At 41.0% G+C, this 27,812-nt stretch overlaps 1 protein-coding gene and 1 long non-coding RNA gene across 3 annotated transcripts in view; one reads left to right on the top strand and one right to left on the bottom strand.

Annotated features, from left to right (window-relative positions):
• rasgrp3 (RAS guanyl releasing protein 3 (calcium and DAG-regulated)) overlaps positions 1–27,812 on the top strand; it is a 145,543-nt gene that overhangs the window by 107,803 nt on the left and 9,928 nt on the right. For both annotated transcript variants that reach the window (XM_043695504.2, XM_043695507.2), the window contains 6 exons: positions 4,071–4,187; positions 5,119–5,394; positions 5,785–5,865; positions 8,409–8,522; positions 11,436–11,551; positions 22,870–23,017. In XM_043695504.2, the coding sequence (XP_043551439.1) occupies positions 4,071–4,187; positions 5,119–5,394; positions 5,785–5,865; positions 8,409–8,522; positions 11,436–11,551; positions 22,870–23,017 (852 nt within the window). The remainder of the gene's footprint in view (positions 1–4,070; positions 4,188–5,118; positions 5,395–5,784; positions 5,866–8,408; positions 8,523–11,435; positions 11,552–22,869; positions 23,018–27,812) is intronic.
• Positions 1,496–27,650, bottom strand: LOC122552668 (uncharacterized). The gene is made up of 3 exons (XR_006312441.2): positions 27,516–27,650; positions 25,857–25,932; positions 1,496–2,978 (listed from the first exon to the last, which is right to left on the bottom strand). It is a non-coding gene; the product is annotated as an uncharacterized LOC122552668 (long non-coding RNA).

The raw sequence follows: 27,812 nt of genomic DNA, 5'->3' as shown, positions 1-27,812 counted from the left end.
CTACTACTGAGTCCTAACAAGAAGGGGATCTTATCTTAATGAGATGTAGCTAGTTGTACAACAGCAATTAGTTACAAGTTACATAAGTTAGTTGGAGATTGTTACTGATACTATTGGAAGGTTTGGATAACACATTTGTCCTCTTCTGATCCAAAGCTATTGTCCTGATTTTCTCCACCAATACTGTCTGATGTCATCAGGTTAGGTGGCACTTAATTCAGCCCCCAATTGAACCCTATCAGAGCCTTAAGCTTATACAACATCTTCTCCAATGTTTGTATATGCATGTACATTCACCACTACTTTATCTCTGCCTTCTCCTTCAATAGACTTTACAGAACCCTTAAGAGGGGTCTCTGGACCTGAAAGGTTAACTCTACTTTCTCCCCACAGATGCTGCCTGATCTGCTCAGTTTTTCCAGCAATTCATGTTTTGGTTGGCATAACTGGGTTTACTTTGGTCTATCCACTGACTCTTGAAACTAAATGAATACTTCCTATTGCCTTAAGGATATTGAAATCAAGGTGTGTGTGCAGGTTCAAAAGTAAGAAGTGTTGAGTCCGAAACATATGTACATTGTCACCTCCCTCACACTCTTTGTTGTTGGATTGCTTGTAGCATATCTCTAAGCTTGACCATATTTCATATCTATAAATCATGTCTTCAGTTTGTTTAACCCTGTTATTTGATCTAATGCAACAGTGACACCTGGCCCATATCAAGCTTAATATTAATGAGATTCCCATTGACCTAAACAGATTCTGATAAATGCGATAAATGTAACAAAGAACTGTGGACTCTGGAAATCTGAAACGAAGTTACAAATTGCTGGAGAACCTCATCAGATCTGGCAGCATCTATAGAGATAAAGCAGAGTTATTGCTTTGGGTCCACTGAGTCCTCTTCAGAGTTATTAGTGCTAGGAACAGGTGGTATACATGTTGAAGACAGGGGGTGGTTAGGGAGGAAGTGTAAGTGAGGAATGGTCACAGAGTCCAGAAAGGGAGAGAGAGCGAGATAGTAGGCAGATAAAGGGATGGATAGTGGTCAGCCAAGGAGAAAGAAAAGTTGGTAATAGGGGCCATAAGTCAGTGAAAGTCAGTTAGCTATGCTGAAAATGTATTTTTGATGAACGTGGGCTGTTTGGATCATCACCATCACCTAGGAATATACTGGATATCTTTACAAATCCTGGTGTTTCTGTTACATTAATGTCTTTGCACAAGTAGGAATGCAACACTTTACTGCTCTGAAATTGCATCCTACGTCTGCACATTCTCTGGAGGTGACCTGTAATTTAACAAATGCAGCATTTTATTGTCATTGCTGGGCACTCCTTGAACTTGTGAGGCTTTTATATTCAGCAGCATTGACACTGACTGTTACCAACTGCTGATTGGTTTATTTATTGTCTTGCCTTGTTGGGTGTCCCTTTAGAATGTCGATACCTTAGAATGTTGTTCTCTTCTTGTGTGTGATTCTTCCTGGTTTCTGCTTCAAAAGAATTCAAATAGCTTTTTCCAAAGTCAAATACTCTTTTCCATTTTATTAAATCTGACAAACAATCATCAATAATTCCAACAAGCATTGTCTCTCATAAATTCTAGTTTCAAAGTTCCATCGTCACAGCTTTCTGTTAATCTGTAGAGATCATCAATTAAACTATCTGTGGATCCTCCTGAAAGCTGAACTCTTCTGCTAAATCTTGGTCATTCAAAAATGTTGTTTTCAGATTAGGGTAATTGTTAAAAGCTTGTAAAAAGTCTTAAAAAGTTTTTGTTCCCTCTTTTATTTTAAGGTGAGGTATAAAGTTATGAACTGTAAGTTCTATTAATTACAATAGTATATTTTAATGCACATCTTGTGAAATCTTATGAAATAGTTTTTAGGTGTGAAGCATTCCTGTATCTTAAGAACTGTTCTCTCTAAGATTTCCATCCCTGAGATCCATTTGGCCCATCTCAGTAATGTTGAGGCAGTAATATTTTCCCAGCCATATCTTTCTACTGTAATTTTATTTCTTACTTTGAAAGTTTTCAAACTCTGCAGTATCCATTATAATCCCTTTCCCTTGAATACTCTTACTTCTGTAAATAGAAAAACCAAAACTTTTAATTTGTTAAATAAGAATGCAGTATAACTGCACTGTTTACAGGGGAGGCTTTCTGCATTCTTAGAGACATAGTGGAGTGTTTTTGCACCTTCAGCACATGGACATCCTTTTCCACAACTTGCCCAAATAAAGCTTTGAATCTGCAGCCTTAATTTTCCCTGCCAGAAGCACTTTAAATTATGGATCTCCCAATATTAAAGTTCACTTAGAATAATCTAACCTCTATTGGTCTGTGTCTGCTTTAGGTTTAAAATGGCTTTTGTTGTTTTAATTCTTCTAGCGACATTCCTCCTAGCTATGATTTTGGTGTAAAGTACTTTTATGACTCTTGATTTTTATACTGCAGCCATGCCTCAGAGTGTCTATGCTGTGGTAGCAATGTTCATTGTGAGCTGGGAGTACTACTATTGTTTTTTATTCTAAACTTCCCAGCCTGTTTATTACACCAATTGATTTAAATTTTCTCTCCTTGCCGAAGAAAGAATTTTAAACTTATTCATGGAGCTCTGATATATTCATTTCATAGCCAAACCTCAAACTGGGAACACTCCTACAGATCCTTGATTCCTGATGGAGTATGTAGCTGTCAGCTTGTGACTAGTCTTTAAACTCTTTCTAACCTGCTCTGCTGCTTCTGCGCTTCTTACCAACTCTAAACTAAAGGCTTTAGCCTGGAGTGCTGTCACTCTCCAGTTGATCTTTCTACAAATTCCTGCTGACTCATTGTTTTGTTTAAATGCTTACAACTGCTGGCTCTATTTTTGAGAAATTCTTAAAATGATAAAGTCTTCAAAGCTCCAAATTCACTCGGTCTTCGGGAAATTTCTTCTCTTGGGCCCGATGGATTTTCTTCCACTGCTGTACCTAGTATAAAGCAACAATAGCCAGGGACAGTTTATTGAATGATAGCAATTAGTTACATGAGCCAGTTAATGGATCTTGTGGCATAGTGCTGGTGTCCCTATCTCTGGGCCAGAAGATCAAAGTTCAAGTGCCATCTACCCTGGAGGTGAATCATAATACTGTCTGAAAAGGTTGATTTAAAATCACTACACTAACTTGTTAGACATTGTTCCTAAAACCATTGAGAGACATGGTTGACACATTTGTCTCCTTTGAGATCCAGAACTGTTCTCTTGGTCTCCCCTACTCAACATTGCACAATGTCATCACATTGGATAAAGCTTAATTCAGTCTCGAATCTTAACCTTTTCAAATCCAGTATCCGCTACAGCGTACATGCTATTTAATTAGCTCCTTTAGTTGAGTGTCAATTAACACTGGATTTACAGAAATCACTCCATTGCATGGTGAGACAGGGTTTGTATTCTCTTGTTTATTGAAGGTGACCTTTTGAGGTATTAAAGATGATTAAAGGATCTGGTGGGATAGATAGAGAAAAACTGTTTTACCTGAAAGGAAGACTATTCAATGCTGCCAGGAAACTCTCTTGCCGCAAAGGGTAGCGGAAAGCTTGAACTCCTCTCCTTAATGTTGTTGGACTGAAAATTTCAAACTGGAGGTTTGATAGGTTGTTGTTATGCCAGAATTATAAGGGTTACAGAATGGAGGTAAATAAATGCAGTTGAGATACAGGTTAATCTTCATCTAAGTGAATGCAGACAGCAACAAAAGGCTTAATGGTCTACCAGTGTTCCTGTATTGCTAGATCTTTATTTTTAAGATCCTGAATCCATGAATCACATCTTCTATGTGGCACATAGTTCAGTTCTGCTCAAGAAAATAGTGTTATCCATTTGTATCAAGATTCAGTCATCCTAAGAATTTCAGGTTGGATACTTGTCTGTATAAATACACAGCACGTGTAGAACTGTAGAAGTGAGGCCTATTATATGATTTCTGGCCAAGAACCATATTTTTGAATATAATGCAGAAATGGAGCTAAGCTTCAATATCTTTTGCAAAGAGTCTAATACTCTGCTGTGTTTGTTTCAGAATTTACTCCAGCTCCAGAATTTTAATACGCTGATGGCTGTTGTGGGAGGCTTAAGCCACAGTGCCATATCCCGCCTGAAGGAAACTTGCTCACACCTTGCTCCTGAAGTTACAAAGGTAAAATAACAAGTGCCAGAAAAATGCAAAAATGGACGGCTAAGAAGTGACCAATTGGCTTGTTCCTCCTTTTTGTGTAAATATCATGCCTAGATTCTGGGTGCTTTTGATGGATGAGGGCTGCCCACCAGACATGTGCAAATTGACAGACATTTACTATCTAGTTACACATGGTTGAGCTGGGCTTCACTAGAAACTCTTCCATTCAGGTCTCAGTCCTATGCGATCTTGCATCCTCTGATGTCAATGCAGATGTTAACATTTATTGTTGTATTAAAATGTACAATGTTAACATTATGAGGTAATGGTTATTTATATCTTTCTATTATCCCCATGTATTATATTATTGACTACCTACCACCTGTCCTTGCATAGATTCTGCTAACCCATCTTGCCTGCAAATTCTTATAAATTCCAGATATCGCTTTCATTTTCTGTTCAGTCTGACCAAATCCCTGAACTTATCAAGGTTTCTCTGGGTTACCATCAGAAAACTCAAAAGGGATGTAACAATTGGGTTTTCAACTCATACACAGGGTTTTATCATTCCAATACTTGGTCAGATCACCTTATGTTGAGCATGCGTGAATTTATTCATGCATTTATTTTTCAAACATTTTACAATATGAAATTGGTCACTCTCCCCTCTGCCTATCTAATGGAAGTATCTGAAACAAGGGAACAATTCCTCCAATTTAAAATAGTACAATATTCAGAACACGCCAGAATATAATACCCAACTCTAGTCATAGCTTGATACAAATTCCTTTGTATCTATACTCGGGCCATTTTTAAGAGAGAATGTTTCAATGTGTGGGATGCTTTATTAATGGAAAAGTTTCCACTTTATTTAATGTGACCTTCTGTGTTTTCAAAAAGTATTTTTCTTTTAAATCTTCTCTCCTATGTTTGTTTCTGTTTTCATCACTAGGTTTGGAATGAAATGACCGAACTCGTCTCCTCAAATGGGAATTATTGCAATTACCGGAAGGCCTTTGCTGAATGTGAGGGCTTCAAGATTCCAATCCTGGGAGTTCACTTGAAAGACCTGATTGCCGTCCATGTAGCTTTCTCCGATTGGATAGACGATAATAAAGTGAACATTGTTAAAATGCAGCAGTTGTATGTTACATTTAATGAACTGGTTTCCCTTCAGGATGCAAATCCGCATTTAGAACCAAATATGGATTTAATACACCTGTTGACGGTACGTTTAAATGTGTACTTATGTTTCTATATGTATACATATATGTCAGTATGTGTATGCGTGTGTACATCCCTGATTACATACATTTATACCCATGTAAGTACATATACATGTGTGAGTAATATGTGGCTGGTTGGCATCATATCATTTTAGGTATTTCAGGGCTGAAATTCACTACCCCGATCACCATCCTGAGCAGGAACAGGGTGACAAGACTCTATTATGATGCTGAACTCCTCACACCTCCTTCCTGCCCCACCATCCCAGCTATGCCCACTGACTTCAGGCTGTTTCAGGGTAATTCCTGATTCAGATCTGCAAATTGGAAATCATTATTGTGTGAAGTTCAAGTGACCCTGAGAAACACTGCTACTTGTGTGTTTTGCGCAGCTTTCCCTGGATTTATACTACACAGAGGATGAAATCTATGAATTATCGCTACTTCGTGAACCTAGGAATCCTAAATCGACGGTAAGTAGCTTTCATTTTCATTTTTATTTCCGATATCTCCAAGTGCTTTACAGTGGGTGAAGTGATAAGTGTAGTCACTGTTGTAATGCAGAACACATGGCTGCTAGTTTACACACTGTAAACTCCCATAAACCAGCAATCTGATCATGACCAGATTACCTGTAGCCGTATGGTAAATATTGACCTGAACGTTGGGGATAACTCTCTCTTTATGTTAATCCCATGGGATCTTTTACTGAACGCATAGTGGAGCCTTTGTTTAATACCTCACCTGAAAGATGATATCTGCAACAATACAGCACCTCCTGAGGGCTGCAATGGAATGTCAAGATGGATTTTTGTCCTCAAGGCCTGCAGTGTGTGTCAAACCCAAAACCTATTAACTCAGAGGCAAGAGTAGCTACTGATGTAAGTGGCCATGATCTGATTTGATTTAATACTGTCACGTGTACTGAGACACAGTAAAAAGTGTTGTTTTGCATGCTATACAGGCATTATACTATACAAGTGCATCAGGGTAACAGATTGGAGTGAGGGATACCATGTTGTAGCTGTGGAGAAGGTGCAGAGAGAGAACAACACGGGCGGCACGGTGGTTAGCACTGCTGCCTCACAGCGCTAGAGACCCAGGTTCAATTCCCGACTCAGGCGACTGACTGTGTGGAGTTTGCACGTTCTCCCCGTGTCTGCGTGGGTTTCCTCCGGGTGCTCCGGTTTCCTCCCACAGTTCAAAGATGTGCAGGTCAGGTGAATTGGCCATGCTAAATTGCCTGTAGTGTTAGGTAAGGGATAAATGTAGGGGTACGGGTGGGTTGCGCTTCGGCGGGTCGGTGTGGACTTGTTGGGCCGAAGGGCCTGTTTCCACACTGTAAGTAATCTAATCTAATCTAAACATTAACATTTAAGATGTACTTTCAAAATCTCTTTGCAGTAGGAAGAAGCTATTCTTTAATCTGGTCACACGTAGATTTGTAACATCTGTATGAAGAATTAGAATCAGAGGATTTGCTGCAGCAATGTCAGTGTTAGGTAAATGTACACCCACCAAATCCTGAGTTAGAGACACACGAGTGATGCTGAGGGATTTTGTTTTCCTGGGTCTTTCTTTCCTATGATGGAAGAATCCAGCCAATGCCTGCCATCTGCGAGGAGAAGACGGTCCGTCCTTAGCTCTGCAATACTCACTCCCCATTTGCCAACTACCATTCCCACCCTGTCCTCCTGTGTAAGGCTCTGATTGAGAAACTGCTGGCCACTGTCAGCCCTGACTGCTGGCAGCAGGGTTTCCATAGTGACCCCTGGCAGTCAGCGCTGCCAGTGGCTGACAGAGTGGCTGGAGATGCTAGAAGATTCTGTCATGGCATTGTGTTGCAATCATCTCTATTGGCACTCGTGTAGGTGGCCTGCAGCTATCTGGTTTGCTTGGTATTGTACACTCCGAACTGTCAGCTCTAAAAGAAAATTGACAATATCCCTCATTGCATGGATTACCAATTCAGGTTCTTACTGAGTAGGCAGGTTACTGTGAGTGAATAATTCTCACAACATCACCTCAGTCAGAAATGTCAAGGTACAGTGCTGGTAATATTTAGCAGGTCTGGTAACATCTGTGCAGTGAAAGGATTTCACTTTTATATATTTTAATTCAGGCTGTGTTGCCACAATGATTGATACCAGTCAGAAGGGAAGGCTAGGCTGGTGTATAAGGAAGAAAAGAACAGGGTTTTTTTTCTAATTTGACCACATGTGTCAGCATTTGTTTCTCATGCCATCTTGCAAATTGTGTTCAACATGGAATATGATCCTTCAGCTATGGGAGAACACTAGATGGTAATTAGCAGGAAGTATTCTTGCCCATGTTTGGCCTGAGGCTACAAGACTTCAAGAGGCCAGAGTCAATGTTGGAGACATCTGGGACAATTCTCTCCCGACTATATCCCATTCCAACACTGAGACAGGTCATACCCAGGGAAGATGATGGTGGGGTCTGGGACAATGCCTATAAGCTAGGACACTTGACTAGTCCGTGGGACTGCTTTCCTAATTTTAGGGTAAGCTTCCAAGAAGGACTTTGCAAGATCAACAGGTTTGAGTTTGCAATTGTCCTTTCTGCTATCTAGGTTGATACCAAGTGGGTCCATCCAGATTCATTTCTTTTCGGCTTTGCAATAGTTTGATAGATATGTTAGGCTATTTCAGAGTCAACCTCATTGCCGTGGGCCTGGAGTCACATATAGGCCAGACCAGGTAAGGACAGCAAATTTCTTTCCCTAAAGGATATTAGAAAACCATCTGGGTTTTTACAACAATTGTTTCATGATCACCATAGGCTAGATTCTAATTCCAGATTTATTTAGTTAACTTTTAGAATTGTATTGGGATTTGAATCGTCTGAGCATGTGGATTTCAAATCCAATGACATCACCACCATGTCACTGATACACACACACCTGGGGCCTATCTCTGTGCTGCAGAGACACTTCACAATTACTATGCATCGCAATGCAATACAAAGTAATGAATTTGGTGTGTTTCTTTCACAGCCCAGCACCCCAACCACCCCGAACAAACATGTGGCACTCGTAGACTGGGCACCTGGGCTGACACCAAAGCCAGATCCTACTGTCATCAATAAGCACATCCGCAAAATGGTTGATGTAAGTATATTTTAACGAACGCTGTTTCAGGAAGGCTCTCATGCTTGCTATTGGTTAGAGTGTAAGTTTACATCATAGTTTCACAGTGCTGGCTGTCAAATTTACTGATGTGCAACTGAATAGAGTGCAAATGAAGAAAAGGTACATCTGAAGCAGATCAAGGCTCTTACTCAACCTCAGGAAGAATATTTTTCAGGGCAGAGAATGTTTCTGCCAGAACATGACTCTGTCTCATGGACTCATTGAGTCATACAGTCATATAACACATAAGAGACCCTTTGGTCTGACCATGTTTCCAAACTCAACTAGTCCCACCTGCCTGTGCTTGGCCCACATCCCTCCAAATCTTTCTTGTTCATGTACCTATCCGAATGTCTTTTAAACATTGGAACTGTACCTGCATCCATCACTTTTTCTGGCAGTTCATTCCACACACAAATCAATCTGTGTTAAAAACAAAAGTTGCCCGTCGTGTTCTTTTTAAATCTTTCTCCTCTCACCTTAAAATCCCCCCCCTAGTTTTAAACTCTCCCACTCCAGGGAGAAAACCCTAGTCATTCACCTTATCTATGCCCCTCATGATTTTATAAACCTTTGTAAGCTCACCTCTCTGCCTCCTATGCTCCAGGGAAATAAGTCCTAACCTTTCCAGTCTACTTGTTTATCTTAAATCTACCATTCCTGACAACATCCTGGTCAATCTTTTCTGAACCCGCTTCAGTTTAATAATCCTTCCGAGAGCAGGGTGGCCAGAGCTGCACACAGTACTCCAGAAGGCGCTGCCTGTTGACTCTCCAGGGTTAGAACTTGGCATGGGTCGTGATGGTGAGCATCAGCATGGGGGGGGAAGCCTATCAGAGCTAGTCCAAGCAGAACCCTGTCTTCACCCAATGTAAGCAAATGCTTGCATATACATAACACCTTTAACATTGAGATGTATCCCTGAGGTAGTTCACAAGAACATGACCAAACCAAATTGTTATGAAAACACATCAGGGGATAGTAGGACAGGTAATCTAAAGCTTGAGACAGGTCAAAGAATAGCCTTCAAGGAGGACAGTGTGGTGAAGCAGAAGAGGGGTTTAGCAGAGGAAATTCAAGAGCTTAAGACCTTCTTATAGATCCTTCATTCTGAATGCCGAGAGCTCATTTGGGATCAGGCATGGGAACTTTATCTGATTTCTCTCCCCTTTCCTTTTACTCGTCTGAGACTATTGAGATGAATTAAAATACTCTTGCCAATACAGCACAAAATAAATATCAAGCTTCAAGTTAGTGGCGCTGGACTTTCAGGAAGGTTATAGCGTAGATCAGTGCTGGCGGGAACACTGTTTGCTGGGGACATATCAGCTACCCATTGGGATGTTGTGAATAGCTAATTGAGGCCAATTAATTTAAATGATGGGCCTATTACAGGCTAGTTCCCACAGAACTGCATTAGTTAGCAGCCCATGCCAACCTGGAGTATGTCTAGGTCAATGTGTAAGTGTTGAAAGTTGGGGTGTGGGAAGAGTTTATTGCTGATGCACATGTAAGAGACAACCCTCTTCCATCCCAGATCCACGGCAGTTATAGACTCATAGAGATATACAGCATGGAAACAGACCCTTCGGTCCATCCCGTCCAGATATCCCATCCCAATCTAGTCCCACCTGCCAGCACCCGGCCCATATCCCTCCAAACCCTTCCTATTCATATACCCATCCAAATGCTTCTTAAATGTTGCAATTGTACCAGCCTCCACCACATCCTTTGGCAGCTTATTCCATACACGTACCACCCTCTGTGTGAAAACGTTGCCCCTCAAGTCTCTTTTATATCTTTCCCCTCTCACCCTAAACCTATGCCCTCTAGTTCTGGACTCCCCGACCCCAGGGAAAATACTTTGTCTATTTATCCTATCCATGCCCCTCATAATTTTGTAAACCTCTATAAGGTCACCCCTCAGTGGTGGTATATTATTGCATAAACTTACCATCACTTGCCCTTGCTCTTCACTGCTTGAATGACAAGCCTCACCACTCCCTTCTTGATCCCCCACCCTCTCATCCTTAACTTCCACCCTCAACTGAGCACTAAAGCTTGCGGTAGGTGTGACCACAGTCTGCAATGTGGGAGTGGGACCCAGCTCCCACACCCAGTTGTTTAACGCCTGGTTGAAAATCCAGCCTCTATACAACTTGGTAATCTGGGAGATGCATTTAAGCATCGGTGAGTGAACTAAAGAGAAACATAGAGATATCAAGCTAGTATCAATCATTAGGAATCCCATTACAAACCATACTCAGTGATTTTATCATATTGCCTGCAAAATGTCAACTTTACATTGTTTATGAGGTTTGTGCTGAACTGCATGTTTGGGGAATGTGATGTTGTAAGAGGTGATACCAGAGTAATGAATTTGCCAAAGTGTCTATATGGCTGGTGGGAGGTGTACTGCTCGCCATGTTTGTTTTGGAATTAAAAAGGGACACCAGATTTCATGCACCAGAAACAGGCGAATGGTTTACCTTCAATTTAGCCTGGCCACAGAAATGTTGTTGATGCCGTGTTTTGAGTCCAAATGAAGGCAGCTTCTTCCTGTACTACTTGAACACAAATCCCTGTCTTTGAGGTGAACGCATTACAGAGGAACCTCGATTATCCGGCATTCGATTATCGAGTATTCGATTATTTGGCCCCAGTGCTTGGCTAAACTATGTTATCCGGCATTCAGTTATCCGGAATTTGATTAACTGAATGAAATACTCCCTGCCCGTGTCCTTCAGATAATCAAGGTTCCTCTGTCTACCGTATTTTTATGCCAGCCCTTTTTTAAATCAGCCATCTTATTAAAAGCTGGTATGTTTTTGCTGTAGTATTGCTTTTCTTTGTTTGTTAACCTGTCTGCTGAAAACTTATTAGAGATTTTAGTCTGTATTTAGGAACTATGACCATGATCACGATGGTTATATCTCCCAAGAGAACTTTGAAAGCATCACTGCCAACTTCCCATTCTTGGATTCCTTCTGTGTGTTGGACAAAGATCAGTAAGTACAAAAGCAAATGGCCAAATTATTTAATTTTGCTTTATTTCTTGGTTAAGCTGCTCATTGTTTATAATATGCTTGTCCTTAAAATGGGATGACCTTGTGCAGTTACATTTCAGAGACAGGTCTGTGTGTATGACACAGCAGTGAACCTCCTTGTTAATTAAACTGAATACCCAGAAAAACTCACCTTGCCTCGTAATCTGTTAAAATATATGAGTGACAGAGAACTCTCAATTTCCACTATTTAATGAAAATAATATCAATTTATTCTTTAACTCTAAAAGTGAACATTAAACAACAACTATTCACAACTCTAAGTCCCTCTTTTCTCTTAACTGCTTATTATCTGCTCCAACTCTATGACAACATACTGTTCCAATAAAACAACACCCCTACAGACTTAATCCTTTGAAAGTAATGTGGATTGCTATAGCTATAAAACCATAAGACATAGGAGCAACAATAGGCCATTCAGCCTCTCAAGCCTCCTCCACCATCCAATAAAACCATAGATGATCTGATAATCCTCAACTCCACATTCCTTCCTTTTCCCCATAACCCTTGGTTCCCTCACTGATTACTCATCTGTTAATCTCAGCCTTGAATATGTGAAATCTGAGGTCATCACTGGTTAAAACAAAGGATGGGAGTCCATTTTAACCCCCATTTAAGTCACACAGCAGAATGACCATCGATAGATCTTTTCCTGTATAGCTGTCAACTCTTTTGCATAATTGGAAACCAGCCAGACAAAGAGGACACTTTAATCTGTTGGGCAGTCATGGGAGAGAATCATATCATTTTGCAAGCCTGTCTTTTCAAATCCCAATTGTTAAAGGTCTGAAGATTTCAGGAGATGGATTGGAAGATTTACCCATATGTTTTGATTAACCAAAGTTGTCATGAGGGATCATGCTTAAACAATACACATTCTATTAGAAAAAAATTACCAGACTGATTAAGTTTAAAAATATATAATTTCAGTCGTATGACACTGTAATCTTTTGCTATAAATTCTGTGTCTTATGATCCTGCTTCACAGCTACCTGATGAAGAAGCAGTGCTCTGAAAGCTAGTGCTTCCAAATAAATCTTTTGGACTATAACCTGGTGTTGTGTGATTTTAACTTTGTCCACACCAGTCCAACACTGGCTCCTCCACATCAGACTGAGTAATGCAGAGCCCTGAACGAGTATGAGTTCAAGCTTCAGCATAACAGTTTATAAGGCATCGGAATGTGTATCTGAATGAGAAGGGTTTAGAGAGATATGGGCCAAGTACTGGCAAATGGGACTAGATTAGGTTAGGGTATCTGGTCGGCATGGACGAGTTGGACTGAAGGGCTTGTTTCTGCACTGTACATTTCTATGACTCTACTTCACTTCAACCCTTTTAGACAAAAATTTGTAACTATTAAACTGTCAGATTGTTTGTTTGTTTGTTTAGTTGTTTGTAAAAGCCCCAACTAGTTCAGCACTGTCATCCGTAGAGGAGGTCTGTCATCATTATACAAAGTCCATGTGAGTATCCCCTTCCTTCCAATTGTAGTTGATTCTTGTCTGACTTCTGAAGTCCCCACTCAAAAGTCAACTAAGGTAACACATTCTAGCCTTGCCAATCAAGTCCATTTTGCAAGAATGAATACTAAAAAATATTCATAAAAAGACTCTGGCAAATACAAATTCCAAGTGTAAATGTTGATGCGGTAGAGCTATATTTCAATGGAATGAATATTGTAAAAGTTGAGTATTCAGTGGACGAGATTTGGAAAGGCAATTCATGTAGAGAGCATGACTATCATCCAGCTAGTTGAGAACTGAGATAGGATCAAAATTAAATACATAAAAAATGAGCAGAAAAGTCACCTGGTCCAAGTTGGACAAATCTTGAATGTTGAGGGAGGAAAGGGTTAAAACTGCAGAAGTTCAGGTTACAATTGTCCATCCTCCTTTTTGGGTATGGGAGTGATGACAAAGGACAGGTGGATTGGAAATGTTACACATTTGTTCAATAAAGGAAAGAGTGAGTCACAGTGTAAGGGTATGGGGTTGATCGTTTAGGACAGAGATGAGGAGAAATTTATTCACGCTGAGAGTGGCACACCTATGGAAAGCAGTTGAGGAAAAAACATTGAACGTTCTTAGGGCTAGAGGGACCAAAGGGTATGGGGAGGAAGTGGGAACAGAGTGCTGAGTTGGATGATCAGCCACGATCATATCGAATGGCAGAGCAGGCTCGAGGGGCTGAATGGCCTACTCCTGCTCCTATTTTCAATGTTTCTATGTTTCTAGCAACTATATGTCAGTTTGTGAACCTCATCAGCAGATAGTGTTTAGAGGCAATAATTGGGGAAAATTAATTGTCACTTGAATTAGCACGGATTAATAATTGAAAGGCATCACTGATTTGTTTAAATCAAATTGCCCTTAACTAACTTTGAACTTTTCAATGAAATTTTTTCAAAATCATGAGGGGACTGGAAACAGTAGAGATCAAGAAATTGTTCCCTCTCATAAAAGGATCAAGAATGAGAGGGCGCAGATAAAAGACAATTGGCAACCGAAGCAAATAGGAGGTGAGAAAAAACCTTTTTTACACAGTGAGTAGTTACGAGTCTGGAATGCACTGCCTGGCAGGGTGGTGGAGATGGGAGGAAATTAGATGATTATTTAAAGAAAACAATATTTAGGGCTGTGAGAGAAAAGTAGGAGAATGCCATAGAGAGCCAGCACAAATTGGATTGGCTGAATGGCCTATTTTGCATTGGAACAATTCTGTGAAATAATGCAGAGAGATTGATGAAGGAAGTGTAGGCATTAAGTATGTGGACTTTTAAAAAGCCTTTTGATAAAGTAGCCGTATACAACCCGTTAACAAAATGAAAATCCATGAGATTAAAGGGTTGTGTAGAAATGGAATCAGCTGACAGTCAAAAAGCAGATAATAGTTATGAATGGTTGTTTTTCAGACAGGAGTGAAGGGCTCACCAAGAGAAGTCAGTGTTGGGCCCACTGTTTTCTCTGATCTGGGGACTAAATTGATGGCTTTTTTAAAGAACAGACACAGGCACATTGGACCAAATGGGCTCCTTCTGTACGATAACATTCTACAAAGTACAACAATTAAGATCTTGGTGTCTGTGAATGATCCAAATTATTGTTGGATGTCAATCAATTTAACTCAGCCTTTTTGAATCCTCAGTTTGTTGAGTTTTAGTCAGGGTTCAAATGATTTGTTGATATTATTACACTTTTTTGAGGTCCAAAATTCCCCTTGGTTTTTTTTGTAGTTTTTGATATAAAAATGGAACATGAAAATGTCTCAATAAATCATTTTTAACGTGGTGAAATAGAAAAAAATCCCTATTGATCTTTCAGCCAAGCAGAAAGCATCTGCAATCCCCCACTGCAGAACAGAATTTTATTTTTGTTGCTGTCACGCAGTTATAACCCAATTTTAAATAGAAATTTACACAAAGTAAATTATTCAAAAACGTCTGTGAAACAACTGTTATGCCTATTCCCAGATGGGGCCAGAGGCAAACAAGATTGCGTAGAACTGGAGAACTTCCCCTTTTGTATTCCAGACATCTTGAGACAAAGATCAACATTTTATTAAAGGTTCTTCTCAGCGCTTTGTACAAGCGCACTAACCTTTAGTGACTTGAGACGTCGTCCCCGAAACCCCTTTCCTCCTCCTTGTCTCTCACTACTCCGGAAATATTTTGATTCATTGTTCTGTTCCTACACTTATTCACATTGAATTCCATTAGCTATTTATCTATTCTCTTTATCTGCCTGTTTCCCATTATGGCTTCCTGCTTCCACCCATACAACTCACAGTGCCATCTGCAAACTCGTTCATCCAAATCATTAGTGTTATAGGATAACAAGCTGAAATTGCAGGATGGTCCCATGGGAAGACCATTTCTTACAAGCTATTAATGAGAAAACATTGCCTCTATTGTAAACTCTTAAATTTTACCTTCTAATCAATTACAACCTGTAACAAACGATTAGTTCAAATTCTATCCAAGTTCAATCTTGCTAATAATCTCTTGTCCCTATCCAACTCCAATTTGATTTAGTCCTTTCCTGCTCTCCCTACTGCCACCCTCCCCTCGCCTGTGAAGGTTCATATTGCCTATAATGGGTTTTGCTAGTAAATGTTCAATTGATTACATTGGTATTTTACTGATGGTGGTTACTAGTTTTAAATAAAGAGCAAAAGGTATGTATCACGATCATTTTGGTGGTGGGAAAGTCACCCAGTTATGCGTAATAGCACCTCTGGGTGGAGTAAGAACAAAATCTCTTGTGCAAACACTTCAGATACTGTCTGAAAGATCATGGAGAAAACACCCATAAGGTACTCTGCTCTCCGCCACCACACTCATGACGTCAAATGGATGAGTAACAATGACTTGCCATTCACAAATCCATGCTTTGCTCAGCTCAGTCACTCTGTGACTGGGCATAAGGAAGCAACCATCTGCAGGTCCCGAGCCTGTGCTTAGTCATTAGGATGCCTGCTGATGCACCTTTGTGCCAGCCAGGCTCCTAATTGGTTGTGCTCCTCTCAAGGATCAGTGGGAACTTGTGGGCCAATGGGCTGAGGAGTGGCAGATGGAGTTTAATTTACATAAATGCGAGGTGCTGCATTTTGGAAAAGCAAATCAGAGCAGGAACTATACACTGAATGGTAAGGTCCTGGGGTGTGTTGCTGAACAAAGAGACCTTGGAGTGCAGGTTCATAGTTCCTTGAACGTAGAGTCGTAGGTCGATAGGATAGTGAAGAAGGTGTTTGGTGTGCTTTCCTTTGTTGGTCAGAGTACTGAGTATAGGAGTTGGGAGGTCATGTTGTGGCTTTACAGGAAATTGGTTAGGTCACTTTTGGAATATTGCGTGCAATTCTGGTCTCCTTCCTATTGGAAGGATGTTGTGAAACTTGAAAGGGTTCAGAAAAGATTTAGAAGGAAGTTGCCAGGGTTGAGGGATTTGAGCTATAGTTAGAGGCTGAGTGGGCTGGGCCTGTTATCCCTGGAGCGTCGAGGCTGAGGGGTGACCTTATAAAGGTTTATAAACTCATGAGGGGCATGGACAGGATAAATAGACAAAGTCTTCCCTGGGGTGGGTGAGTCCAGAACTAGAGGGGAAAGGTTTAGGGTTAGAAGGGAAAGATATAAAATGGACATAAGGGCAACTTTTTCACACAGAGGGTGGTATGTGTATGGAATGAGCTGCCAGGGGAAGTGGTGGCAGCTGGTACAATTACAGCATTTAAAATACAGTTGGATGGGTATATGAATAGGAAGGGTTTGGAGGGATAAAGGCCAGGTGCTGGCAAATGCAACTCAATTAATTTAGGATATCTGGTCAGCACGGACAAGCTGGACCGAAGGGTCTGTTTCCATGTTGCACATCTCTGTGAGGATGGCAGGATGCCCTAATTATAGGTCCTGCAGCACATGATGCCAGTGCACCCCGCTGGAAAAATAAGCATTGTTCAGGTAGAAATGTGAACCTTAACAACAGAGGTGAACATAGAAACGTGGGACAAGGAGTTGGCCACTCAGCCCTTCAGGCCCATTCTGCCATTCAGAGAACTTGTGGCCAACCTGATTGTGGCCTCAACCTCACTTTGCTGTCTGCCATTCGGTAACCCTTGACTCACTTGTCTATCAGGAAATCAATCTACCTCTATATTGAACCAGTTCAATAATCCAGCCTCTGCTGCTTTCTGGGGAAGGGACTAACAACCTTCTGAGAGATAAAAAAAACATTTCTCAGCCTTCAATGAGAGGCATCTTATTCTTATATTGTGTTTCCTAATTCTAGTCGCCCTCAGCGAGAGGAAAGCTCCTCCTTTTCAAATCCGCCTAGGATTGAAACATGTTCTGATAAGGTCTTGGAAGACTTTTGACAATTTAAAGTTAGTGAAGGCACACTACGGTTTTCCAAAGTTCTCTCACCCCTGTATGAGACAGATCGAGAGGAGTCGAGAGCTGTGGGAGGGTGGGTTGGAGGAAAGCAGACTCAAGCTACGATCTGCTTAGCCAAGATGTGATCAAAAGCAGGTTTGAGGGGCTAAATGGTACACTGCAGCCCCTATTCCATGTGCTTTTATAATCACGGTTGTTAGGACTGTCAGTGTGGATTACCCTGGCTGATGCATACTTGTGGCTCTTCATTAGACCAGTGAGAAGACCCACCAACAATCCTTTATTGCACAGCTAGGGAGTCATCTCCAGCCCATCTCCAGACTGACAGGATGAACATGGTCCCGAATCTGATTCTGTCTACATCCCAGCCTGCCCGTGTTGACTAGGTTGCCGTTTCCTGCAGCATCCTGCCCCAGGAAATCTTTCCTAGACCGGGAACACTTTGGCACTGGGTGGCTCGGTGAGTCAGTGGCTAGTGCTGCTACCCCACAGGGGTAAGGATTCAGGTGCAATTCCACCCTCAGACGACTGTCTGTGTGGAGTCTGTACATTCTCCCCATGTCTGCGTGGGTTTCCTCTAGGTGCTCCAGTTTCCTCCCACAGTCCAAAGATTTTCAGGTTAGGTGGGTTGGCCATGCTAAATTGGCCATGCTAAATTACCCATAGTGCCCAGGGATGTGTAGGCTCAGTGGATTAGCAAAGGGAAATGCAGGGTTACAGAGATAGGGAGGGTGGTGGGTCTCAATGGGATGCTCTTCAGAGGGTTGGCCTGCTTCCACACTGTAGGGTCTCTATGATTCTATCTGGGAAGTCAGCCCAACATACAACTGAGCTTTCTCACAGCCCTGTATCTAAATCCAAAGAAAAATTCAGCTCTTGGTCTCTGCATTTCACTAATGTCCATCCTCACAATTGCTGTTAATTGAAGATGTCTGCGAAAACACAAGGGGGAAGGGTAGGACTGAACCTGCTCCATCATTCAGCATGCTTAAGGCTCACTTCAGCACTCCACTTTCCTATTCAATCCCCATACCCCTTGATTCTCTGAGAGTCCGTCCCAGCCTTAACATCAGTTCAATTGATGGAGTATCGACAACCCTTGAGTAGAGAATTCTAATGATTTATAATGCTTAGATGAGGAGAAATCAGTTCACTAAGATTTCTAAATAATTAACCTTTTATCCTGAGACAATGCCTGTTTTATAGGTTTCACAAGTAGCAGAAACAATCTGTCTACCCTGTCAAATGCCTTCAAAATTCTGTGTTTCAATGAGGTCAACTCTCCTATGAGTGCCAGATAATATAGACACAATTTACACAACCTTCCATCACTGGACAACTCCCATGGATCAATTTAGTGAACCGACACTAGACTGCCTTCTGGAAAGACATATCCTTGTTACTATCTCATCTAATGTTAATATGGGACAAGTCAGATCCCAGTGTGAAACGAGAGAGTATAAGTTTTATTTTTGCAGTTGGGTTACAGCAGTCATCAGTCACTCAATCAATGTACTCACTAAAGGCTGTCAATGTACTTTTAACAAAAGAACACAAGTTTATTACACAAAAGAAAAAGCAAATAAAGCTATATCTTCTTACATATATGACAATTTTGGAAAATTTTAATATAAAGTGACCTTCTAGAGGTTTATAAAATCAGGAGGGGTATGGATAGGGTGATTGGCTTGTGTCTTTTCCCTGGTGTGGGGGACTTCAAGACTAATGGGCATACTTTTAAGGTGAGAGGAGAAAGATTTACAAAGGACATGAAGGGCAACTTTGTTACACAGAGAGTGGTTTGTGTGTGGAATGGACTTCCAGGGGATGTGGGTATAGTAGCAATGTTTAAAAGGCATTTGGATAAGTACGTGAATAAGGAATGTTTGGAGGGATATGAACCAAGTGCAGGCAGGTGGGACTAGTTTACTTTGGGATTATGGTCGGCATGGGCTGGTTGGATTGAAGTGTCTGTTTCTGTGCTGTATGATTTTATAAAGAAAAGGAGCAAAGATTGAAAACTTTCTCCTGGCAATAACCTTTATGGATATTCAATCCTACTAATATCACTCCTATCTTAATTCTAAGGTTTTTTATCCAGTGGACTCTTCCCAGTTTTGATGGCAGAGAAAACTTTTTCCATGCCTGAGCATTGGGATTTCTTTACAGTTCTGATAGCCAGGGAATTTCTACAAACTAAGCACCTACAGTCTGGGGGTTTCTACAAATCCAACCTTCACTTCTGCTGTAATGAAAACTGTTCTTCTGAACGGAAACTTGATTCGGAACTTAGCCTATGAGTGGCCCCTGCCCATTTACTTCTGTGTACGTCATAAAACTCTCCAAAATTATTAATATTCAGCAATGAATGCTCTTGGTGTCCGACCAAGGCATTGAACTTAAATCATATGTTTTCTTGGATGCTATATATTTAGTTCACATGTTTCAAATGATTTTCTGTCCTCTTTTTAAAAGAAGTTGACACAAAGATTGGTTGGATTGTTGACAGTGAGAGGGAAGGTGTTGGTTTGCAGGAGGATGTAAATGGATTGGTCAGATTGGCAGAGCAGTGGCAGGTGCAATTGAACCCTGACAAATGTGAGGTGATACATTTTGGAAGAAGTAACAAGACAAAGGGCTACTCAATAAATGGCAAGATACTAGGAAACTCAGAAGAACTTCGAGATCTTGCATGCTTGTCCACAGATCCCTGAAGGCAGTAGGCCAGGTGAATAAGGAGGTGAGGAGGTATACAGTATGCTTGCCTTTACCAGTCATGATAAAGATTGTGAGAATATGTCGGCCATGCTGGAGATGTACAGAACTTTGGTTAAGCCCCAGCAGGAGTACTGTGTGCAGTTCTTGTCACCACTCTCTAGGAAGGATGTGATTGCACTGGAGCCGGGTGCAGAGAAGACTCACCAGAATGTTTTCTGGGATGGAGCATCTCAGCTATGAAGAAAGGCCGGATAAGCCGGGCTGTTTTCTCTGGAGCAGAGAAGGATGAGAGGGGACCTGATAGAGGTGTATAAGATTATGAGGGACCAGGATAGGTTGAATAGAAAACAGCTGTTCTTCTTAGTCAGAGGGTCAATAAGAATAGGGCATAATTTCAAAGTGAAAGGCAGGAGGTTTCGAGGGGAATTGAAGAAAAATATTTTCACATAGTGGGGATCTGGGAGAATAGTTGAGGTGGAAAACCTCACAACCTTTAAAAAGTACTTGGATGAGCACATGAAGTGTCAAAAAAATTAAAAACTGTGGGCCTAGAGCAGGGAAGTGGGAGTACTGTAGGTAGTGGAATAGTTTTGGTGGTACACACTTGATTGGACAAAAGGTCTCTTCTGCACTGTATGATTCTATGAAGTGACTTTCACAGAACTGAAATCAAAAGTCAATTAATGCTACTTAAAAATCTAAAGTTCAAAATGAGAATAAAAGTAGAGTAATACTTGCAATTTTCTGAAAACTGTGACACACAATATTTTTGCCTTGAGTCCTTTAATATTCTGGATGTAAATGATAAATTCTTAGAAATAACACACACAATTGTTTGCTCTGTTGGCAAGATGGAGCTCACTGGGTAATTTGATCACCTGCATCAATATGATTTGCATCATCATATCCTTGGGTCCTAAATAAATGGAGAAATGTAAATACAATACTCGAGGCTTATGGTTTACTGAAGGTGCCATCTCCACAGGAAGAGACTAGTTTTTCCTGAGTGAGGAGATGATCTAAATCTCATCTTTATTCCATAGTTAATAAAAACTGAAACAACTGCGGATGTTGTAAATCAGAAATAAAAATAGGAATTTCCAGAAAAGCTGAACAGGTCTGGCAGGATCTGTGGAGAGAAACCAAAATCCATAGCTACCAGCTTTTAAGGAGCTGGGAAATGGATGATTGTATTCCTGGATCTCACTCCTATGCTGAGCTTCTTTTTACTCCATTTCAGTGAAAATACATTTGCAGGTTTTGTGGGGAGGCGGTACCTGACCCCAACCATGCCATTTTAGCCTAAAACGTATGGGTTTCTTCATGAAGTCATTAAGGTACTTGAAAGAGGAGCTAAATAACTTTTTAAAGCACCTTTTAAACCTCTGTAGTGCCCATAATCTCTTTGAGGGAACCTACTTGCCTGCTGGAAATTTTGGTCACTGAGTTAAAATTGTGATTGAACCCTAAAGGAGGCAATACGAATAACCGAGCTCCTGTCAAAATGATTCTGTTGGCTCTGACTGAGTGTCTTTGCTGTCTGCTTGTTGGAAAATAATAAACTATTAATTCTGGAACAGGCAAATTGTGCCATTTTAGCTGCTGTCGCTGTGCTTGCTCTCTGCCCTGGTTTCTGTCGAGCCGGTCAGGTTAAAATTGCACTTGCAACCAGACTTCCTGGTCTGTGAAGCCATTTAATATTACTTTTGGTGGTGTTGGTTCAATCATTGGTGGTTACATGCATCAGTTGTTGGCAGCATCTACACCTTGTGGAGTATGTCCTGGTGGTCAACACTGTGCTTAGCATTGTCTGGTCTAGGCTCAAGAGCCCCACTCTGGTGCAGCAGCCTCAGTCAGTGCAGCTGAGGAGGTGCACGCTTCGCTGGGCCCGAGCTTTCACTGGGCTGCCTTCTTGGTCAGGCTAAGCTTTTCGTTTCTGCTCCTTTCTTCTATTGCGCCTGCAGAGGTCATACCCATCACGGCTTGTTTCCCAGTTGTCATGCCAACATCCAGTGGCATGAGATACAACCTTTCCACTTGTAGCTGTCCTTGTAGTATCGGCTTGGACACCTTGAGAAGTCCAGTTCACTATCATCTGCCATTGACCGTGCTAATGTAAATACAATCAAGACGTTCTTAATTTTCAAACTGACCTTTGACCTCTGTGCACCTTGAGATTGAATCAAGCTGTAACTAAGTTCTGACTGTCAGCTACGTTCCCCACTAATTTATTTTCTGCTGCGTGAGTACCCAGAGTCCATGCAAAGACCTCCAGGATTGGAAGTCAGTATGGCAGTGCAGCTTAGAGGGAACATTGGCTGCAAGGCTCCAAAATGAAAAGTCTCAACGGAGTTCCTCGTTTCTGGCTGACACCATAATTTGCTGATGGAGATTAAGACTATTCCTGTTCCAATAGGCCACGTGATGCAGTGAGATGGAAACTATTGTGTTATTGAGAGTCCCCCTCTGATATATGCCGAAGTTACATTTTACAAGTGAAAACATTACCCTTTCCCAGGCATTGACAGAATTTAAAAACTTTTTCTTCCTTTCTCCATTATCTTCGTGTTTCCATTTTCTCCATTTTTCACATTAAACAGTTTGTTTTCCAGGATTTGTGCTACAATTAAAATATATTTTCTTCTCTACTTCTCAGAGATGGTCGGATCAGCAAAGACGAAATGATGGCCTATTTTCTGCGCGCCAACTCTCAGCTCCAGTGCAAAATGGGGCAGGGCTTTATTCACAACTTTCAAGAGATGACATACCTCAAACCCACCTTCTGTGAGCACTGTGCAGGATTTGTAAGTACTCCCAGTGAGATATAACACAAACATATAAATTGCTTCTGAACCTGGTTGCTTTCATGTTGCTGCTGCATTTCCTGATATTGTTAATCCACACAATGAATGCACACTGATATTTTGTGGCAATATTTCTAGGGAGAACTCATGTTCCATACTCAGATCAGCCAAATCTAAATGTCCAATGTAACAGACCACTGGAACACACAGATAAGGACCACTTGATTTGTAGGATCTGGAAAAATGTAAAACTTAGGATATCCTGGCAAGGCAGATTGTCTTCACATTTCTTCTATTGCACATTGGTTATAATTGATGAGAAATAACTAACACCAGGTATAATCAAACAGGCCGAGACTGCTGTTACAAGGGTGCATTGAATAAACTGAGATTGTCATTTTAAGAGAAGTTTGACAGGAGATTTGACTTCCGGAATAAAAAACATGAGACAACTAAGACAGTGTAGAAAGAGAAAGCCATCTGTCATTAATGGCAGGGTCAAGAAGATGCCAGTTTGAGGGGTTCAGCAACAGAAACAGTGATAAGATCAGGATAGTCATTTATTTATGAAGTGAGTATTTTGGTTCTGGAGTATGAGCATGTGAGTATGATGGACGCAGATTACACAGATTACAGAACGCTAACATTAGTGAAGCCTCTTCTAGAATATTGTGTCTGGTTCTAGTCACCCAGTTAAAGGAAGGATATTATAAAGCTGGGGAGGGTTCAGAAGAGATTTACCAGGATGTTGCTGGTATGGGAGGTTTGAGTTGTAAAGAAAGGCTGGATAAACTGGGACCTTTTTTCATTGTAGCGTAGGAGGTTGAGAAGCTACCTGAAAGAAGTTTATAAAATGAAAGGTATAGGTAGAGTTAATAGTAATTGTCTTTTCCCTACGATGGGGGATTTCAAGACTAGGGGACACATTTTTAAGGTGAGAAGAGAGAGATTCAAAAAAGACCGAGGCAAATTTTTTACTCAGAGCATAGTTTGCACGTGGAATAAACTTCCTGAGGAAGTAGTGAATGTGGATATAGTTACAAAGTTTGAAAGACATTTGGATAAGTGCATGAATAGGAAAGGGTTGGAGCGATATACGTCAGAAGCAGGTAGGTGGGACTAGTTCAGTTTGGGATTATGTTTGGTATGGACTGATTGGACCGAAAGGTCTGTCTCCATGCTGTATGACTCTATAATACCCTCAAACTGGCGTCTAATTGACCCTTCCACCAATGACAAATGATTTTCTCTATCCACACTGTCTGGCCATCTCATGTTTTGTTTCTAAAAGTCAAATCTCCAGACCAACATCTCTTTGGGGAAACAACCTCAGCTTAGAGTCACAGAGATGCACAGCATGAAAACAGACCCTTCGGTCCAACCTGTCCATGCCGACCAGATATCCCAACCCAATCTAGTCCCACCTGCCCGCACCCGGCCCATATCCCTCCAAACCCTTCCTATTCATATACCCATCCAAATGCCTTTTAAATGTTGCAATTGTACCAGCCTTTACCACTTCCTCTGGCAGCTCATTCCATACACGTACCACCCTCTGTGAAAAAGATGCCCCGTAGGTCTCTTTTATATCTTTCCCCTCTCACCCTAAACCTATGCCCTCTAGTTCTGGACTCCCCAACTCAGGGAAAAGACTTTGCCTATTTACCCTATCCATGCCCCTAATAATTTTGTAAACCTCTATAAGGTCACCCCTCAGCCTCCGATGCTCCAGGGAAAATAGCCCTTCCCTACAGCTCAAATCCTCCAACCTTGGCAACATCCTTGTAAATCTTTTCTGAACCCTTACAAGTTTCCGATAGGAAGGAGACCAGAATTGCACGCAATATTCCAACAGTGGCCTAACCAATGTCCTGTACAGCTACAACATGACCTCCCAACCCCTGTAGTCAATACTCTGACCAAGAAAGGAAAGCATACCAAACGCCTTCTTCACTATCCTATCTACCTGCAACTCCACTTTCAAGGAGCTATGAACCTGCACTCCAAAGTCTCTTTGTTCAGCAACACTCCCTGGGACCTTACCATTAAGTGCATAAGTCCTGCTAAGATTTGCTTTCCCAAAATGCAGCACCTCGCATTTATCTGAATTAAATTCCATCTGCCACTTCTCAGCCCATTGGCCCATCTGGTCAAGATTCTGTTGTAATCTGAGGTAATCCTCTTCGCTGTCAACTACACCTCCAATTTTGGTGTCATCTGCAAACTTACTAACTGTACTTCTTATATCTCCAATGTCCCCTTGTAACTGCAGTCTCTGCCTGTTTGATTAACCAGGTGCTAGTTATTTCTCATATTGTATTTAATATAACTTTGTTTTCATTCTTTATAGCAAAGTGCACAATTTCACATTTTTCCATTTGGCAGATCTCACTTAATTTATCTATATCTTTTGTAACTTCCTTATGTTCTGTTCATAACCTCGAAAAAGACTCATTTATGCCTACTTTGTGCTTTCAGCCTCTTCTATCCATGCTAATGCACTACCCCCTAGACAATGAGCTTTTCTTCTTACAATAATTTTTGATATGGCTCTTTATCAAATGCCTCTTTGATTGGAGAAAAGTTCTGTTATCATAGTCATACAGTAGTACAGCACAGAAATAGATCCTTCAGCCCACTCGTCCATGCCAACCAGGTATCCTAAATTAATCTAGTCCATTATCCAGCACTTGGCCCTATTACTCAAATATTACCTGACTTCTGAAGTGAATACCATATGTCCAGATATTTTTTGTATTAAATGTTCTATTGTCCTTAAATATGGTATTTGACAAACGATTGAATTCTTTATAATGAAGAATATTTTAGAAATTCTTACTGTTAGAGTGGTGTTAACTTTGATATTTCTTCTGAAATTAGAGCCATCATCTTGAAAGTGACTGTAGAATTTAATTCTAAAAATTCAGAGTTAGAATCATTACAGCACAGTAGGAGACCTTTCAATCCGTCTTAAACATTCCCACCCACTGCAAGAGCAATTCTCGGATCCTACTCTTCAACCTTTCCCCATCACACAGCAATTCGTTTTCTTTTAAAGTGCCATCCAATCCCTTTTTGAAAACCACAATTGAATTTACTTCCATTACACTGAGACAGGACACTCTAAATTCAGACCAGTCACTGAATTCAAAATCATTTCCTCAACTCATCACTGCTTTCCTTGCCAATCTCTTTACATTGGTGTCTACTGGTCCATGATTATTCTGCTCGGTGGCAAGAGAGTTTCTCTATCCATATTGTTTAGACCCTTCAAGATTTAAAAAAAAATCAAATCTCCTCTGAAACTTCTCTCTTCTAAGGAGAAAACCCCTAGTTTCTTTAATGTTCAGGCAAGAGAGCTGTGAAGTGGATATAAGAAGCCTACAAAGGGATAGGTTTAGTGAGTGGACAATGAGCTGACAAATCAGTAGAATGTGGGAAAATGGAAATTGTTCATTTTGGCAGAAGGAATAAAAAAGACAGATATCTGAATGGTAAAAGGTTTATAAAGCTCTGAGAGCGAGAGAGATCTGTATATCCTAGTGAATCACAAAAGGGTTTGTATGTATGTACAGTGAATAATCAGGAAAGTTTTATTGTGAGAGGAATTGAGTGCCAGAATAGGTAAGTTATTCTCCAGTTATACAAGGCGTTAGTAGGATTGCATATGGAGTATTGTGTATGGTGCTTGTCACCGTACAGATGGAAGGATGCTATTGTGTTGGAAATGATTCACAGGTTTACTAGACTAAAATCTGGAATGAGTGGATTGCCTTATGAGGAAGTACTAGACCGACTAGGCCTATATCCTCTGGATAGTCAGAGATGATTTAATTGGAAGGTATAAGATCCTGAGGAGACCTAACCAGGTGGATGTTGAAAGGGTGTCTCCTGTATTGTGGAAGAATCTAGAATAAAGGGCCATTATTCAAATATAAGAGGGCACTTGTTTAAGACAGATATGTAGAAACATTTCTTTTCTCTTAATGTCTTTAGAATTCCCTTTCTCAAAAGGCAGTGATGCAGAATTTTTAAATATTTTGGAAGCAGAAGTAGATAGATTCTTAATGACCAAGGGGATAAATGTTTATTGGGGATATGCAGAAATGAAGAGTTCAGGTTAAGGCTAGATTGGCCATGATCGTATTGAATGGGGGAGCAGGCTTGAAGGGCTGAATGGTCTACTCTTGTTCTTTGTTCGTATGCTTATAACGTAACCTTGTGACTGACGTCTCAGTCTGTTTGATCGTACCCAGAGTAAGTTACTTGCCACAAAGTTAGCTCCTACTGATGTTGTTCAAGGTGAACATCAGTAGACTCATGAAGGTGCCATTTCCTTGGATGCTTTGCTATTGAGTAGCGTGAGACCTTCACCTGAACATCCCACCACCCTCCACACTTACCCCCCTACCCTCCCACATCCCACCTCTGTCTCAATCACTATCACTGGGATCAGGAAATGGGAATCTCTGAAGCAAGCGTCTAAAAGTTTACTCACCTTTCCTGCACCATTTCCTGAAGATTACACTGCAGTTTTAGTCAGTGTACATTTTCTCCCCATGTCCCTGGAACAGTGAGTACAGGATCAGTGTGTACTTTGTGTGACTCAAGCAGGGCATGTACAAGGGCTGGGATTCTGCATCCTTTCTGCTTCAACAGGGCCTCTTGCAGATTGCTTATCATTCCCGTGTTTGCCAAGCATTTTGGCAGAGTTTCTATTGCGATGGTTTACACAGCCAATCTCCTGATTGTCACTGAGCAAGGTAATTTGTTGCTATGGAGCTCTGTCTCTTTG

The sequence above is a fragment of the Chiloscyllium plagiosum genome, unplaced genomic scaffold, assembly GCF_037043375.1.
Source record: "Chiloscyllium plagiosum isolate Xiang-an unplaced genomic scaffold, Cpla_swu_hap1 HiC_scaffold_10, whole genome shotgun sequence".
Classification (NCBI taxonomy): domain Eukaryota; kingdom Metazoa; phylum Chordata; class Chondrichthyes; order Orectolobiformes; family Hemiscylliidae; genus Chiloscyllium; species Chiloscyllium plagiosum.
Note: the sequence above shows the minus strand (reverse complement) of the source record. Positions and strands in the feature narration are given on the sequence as shown.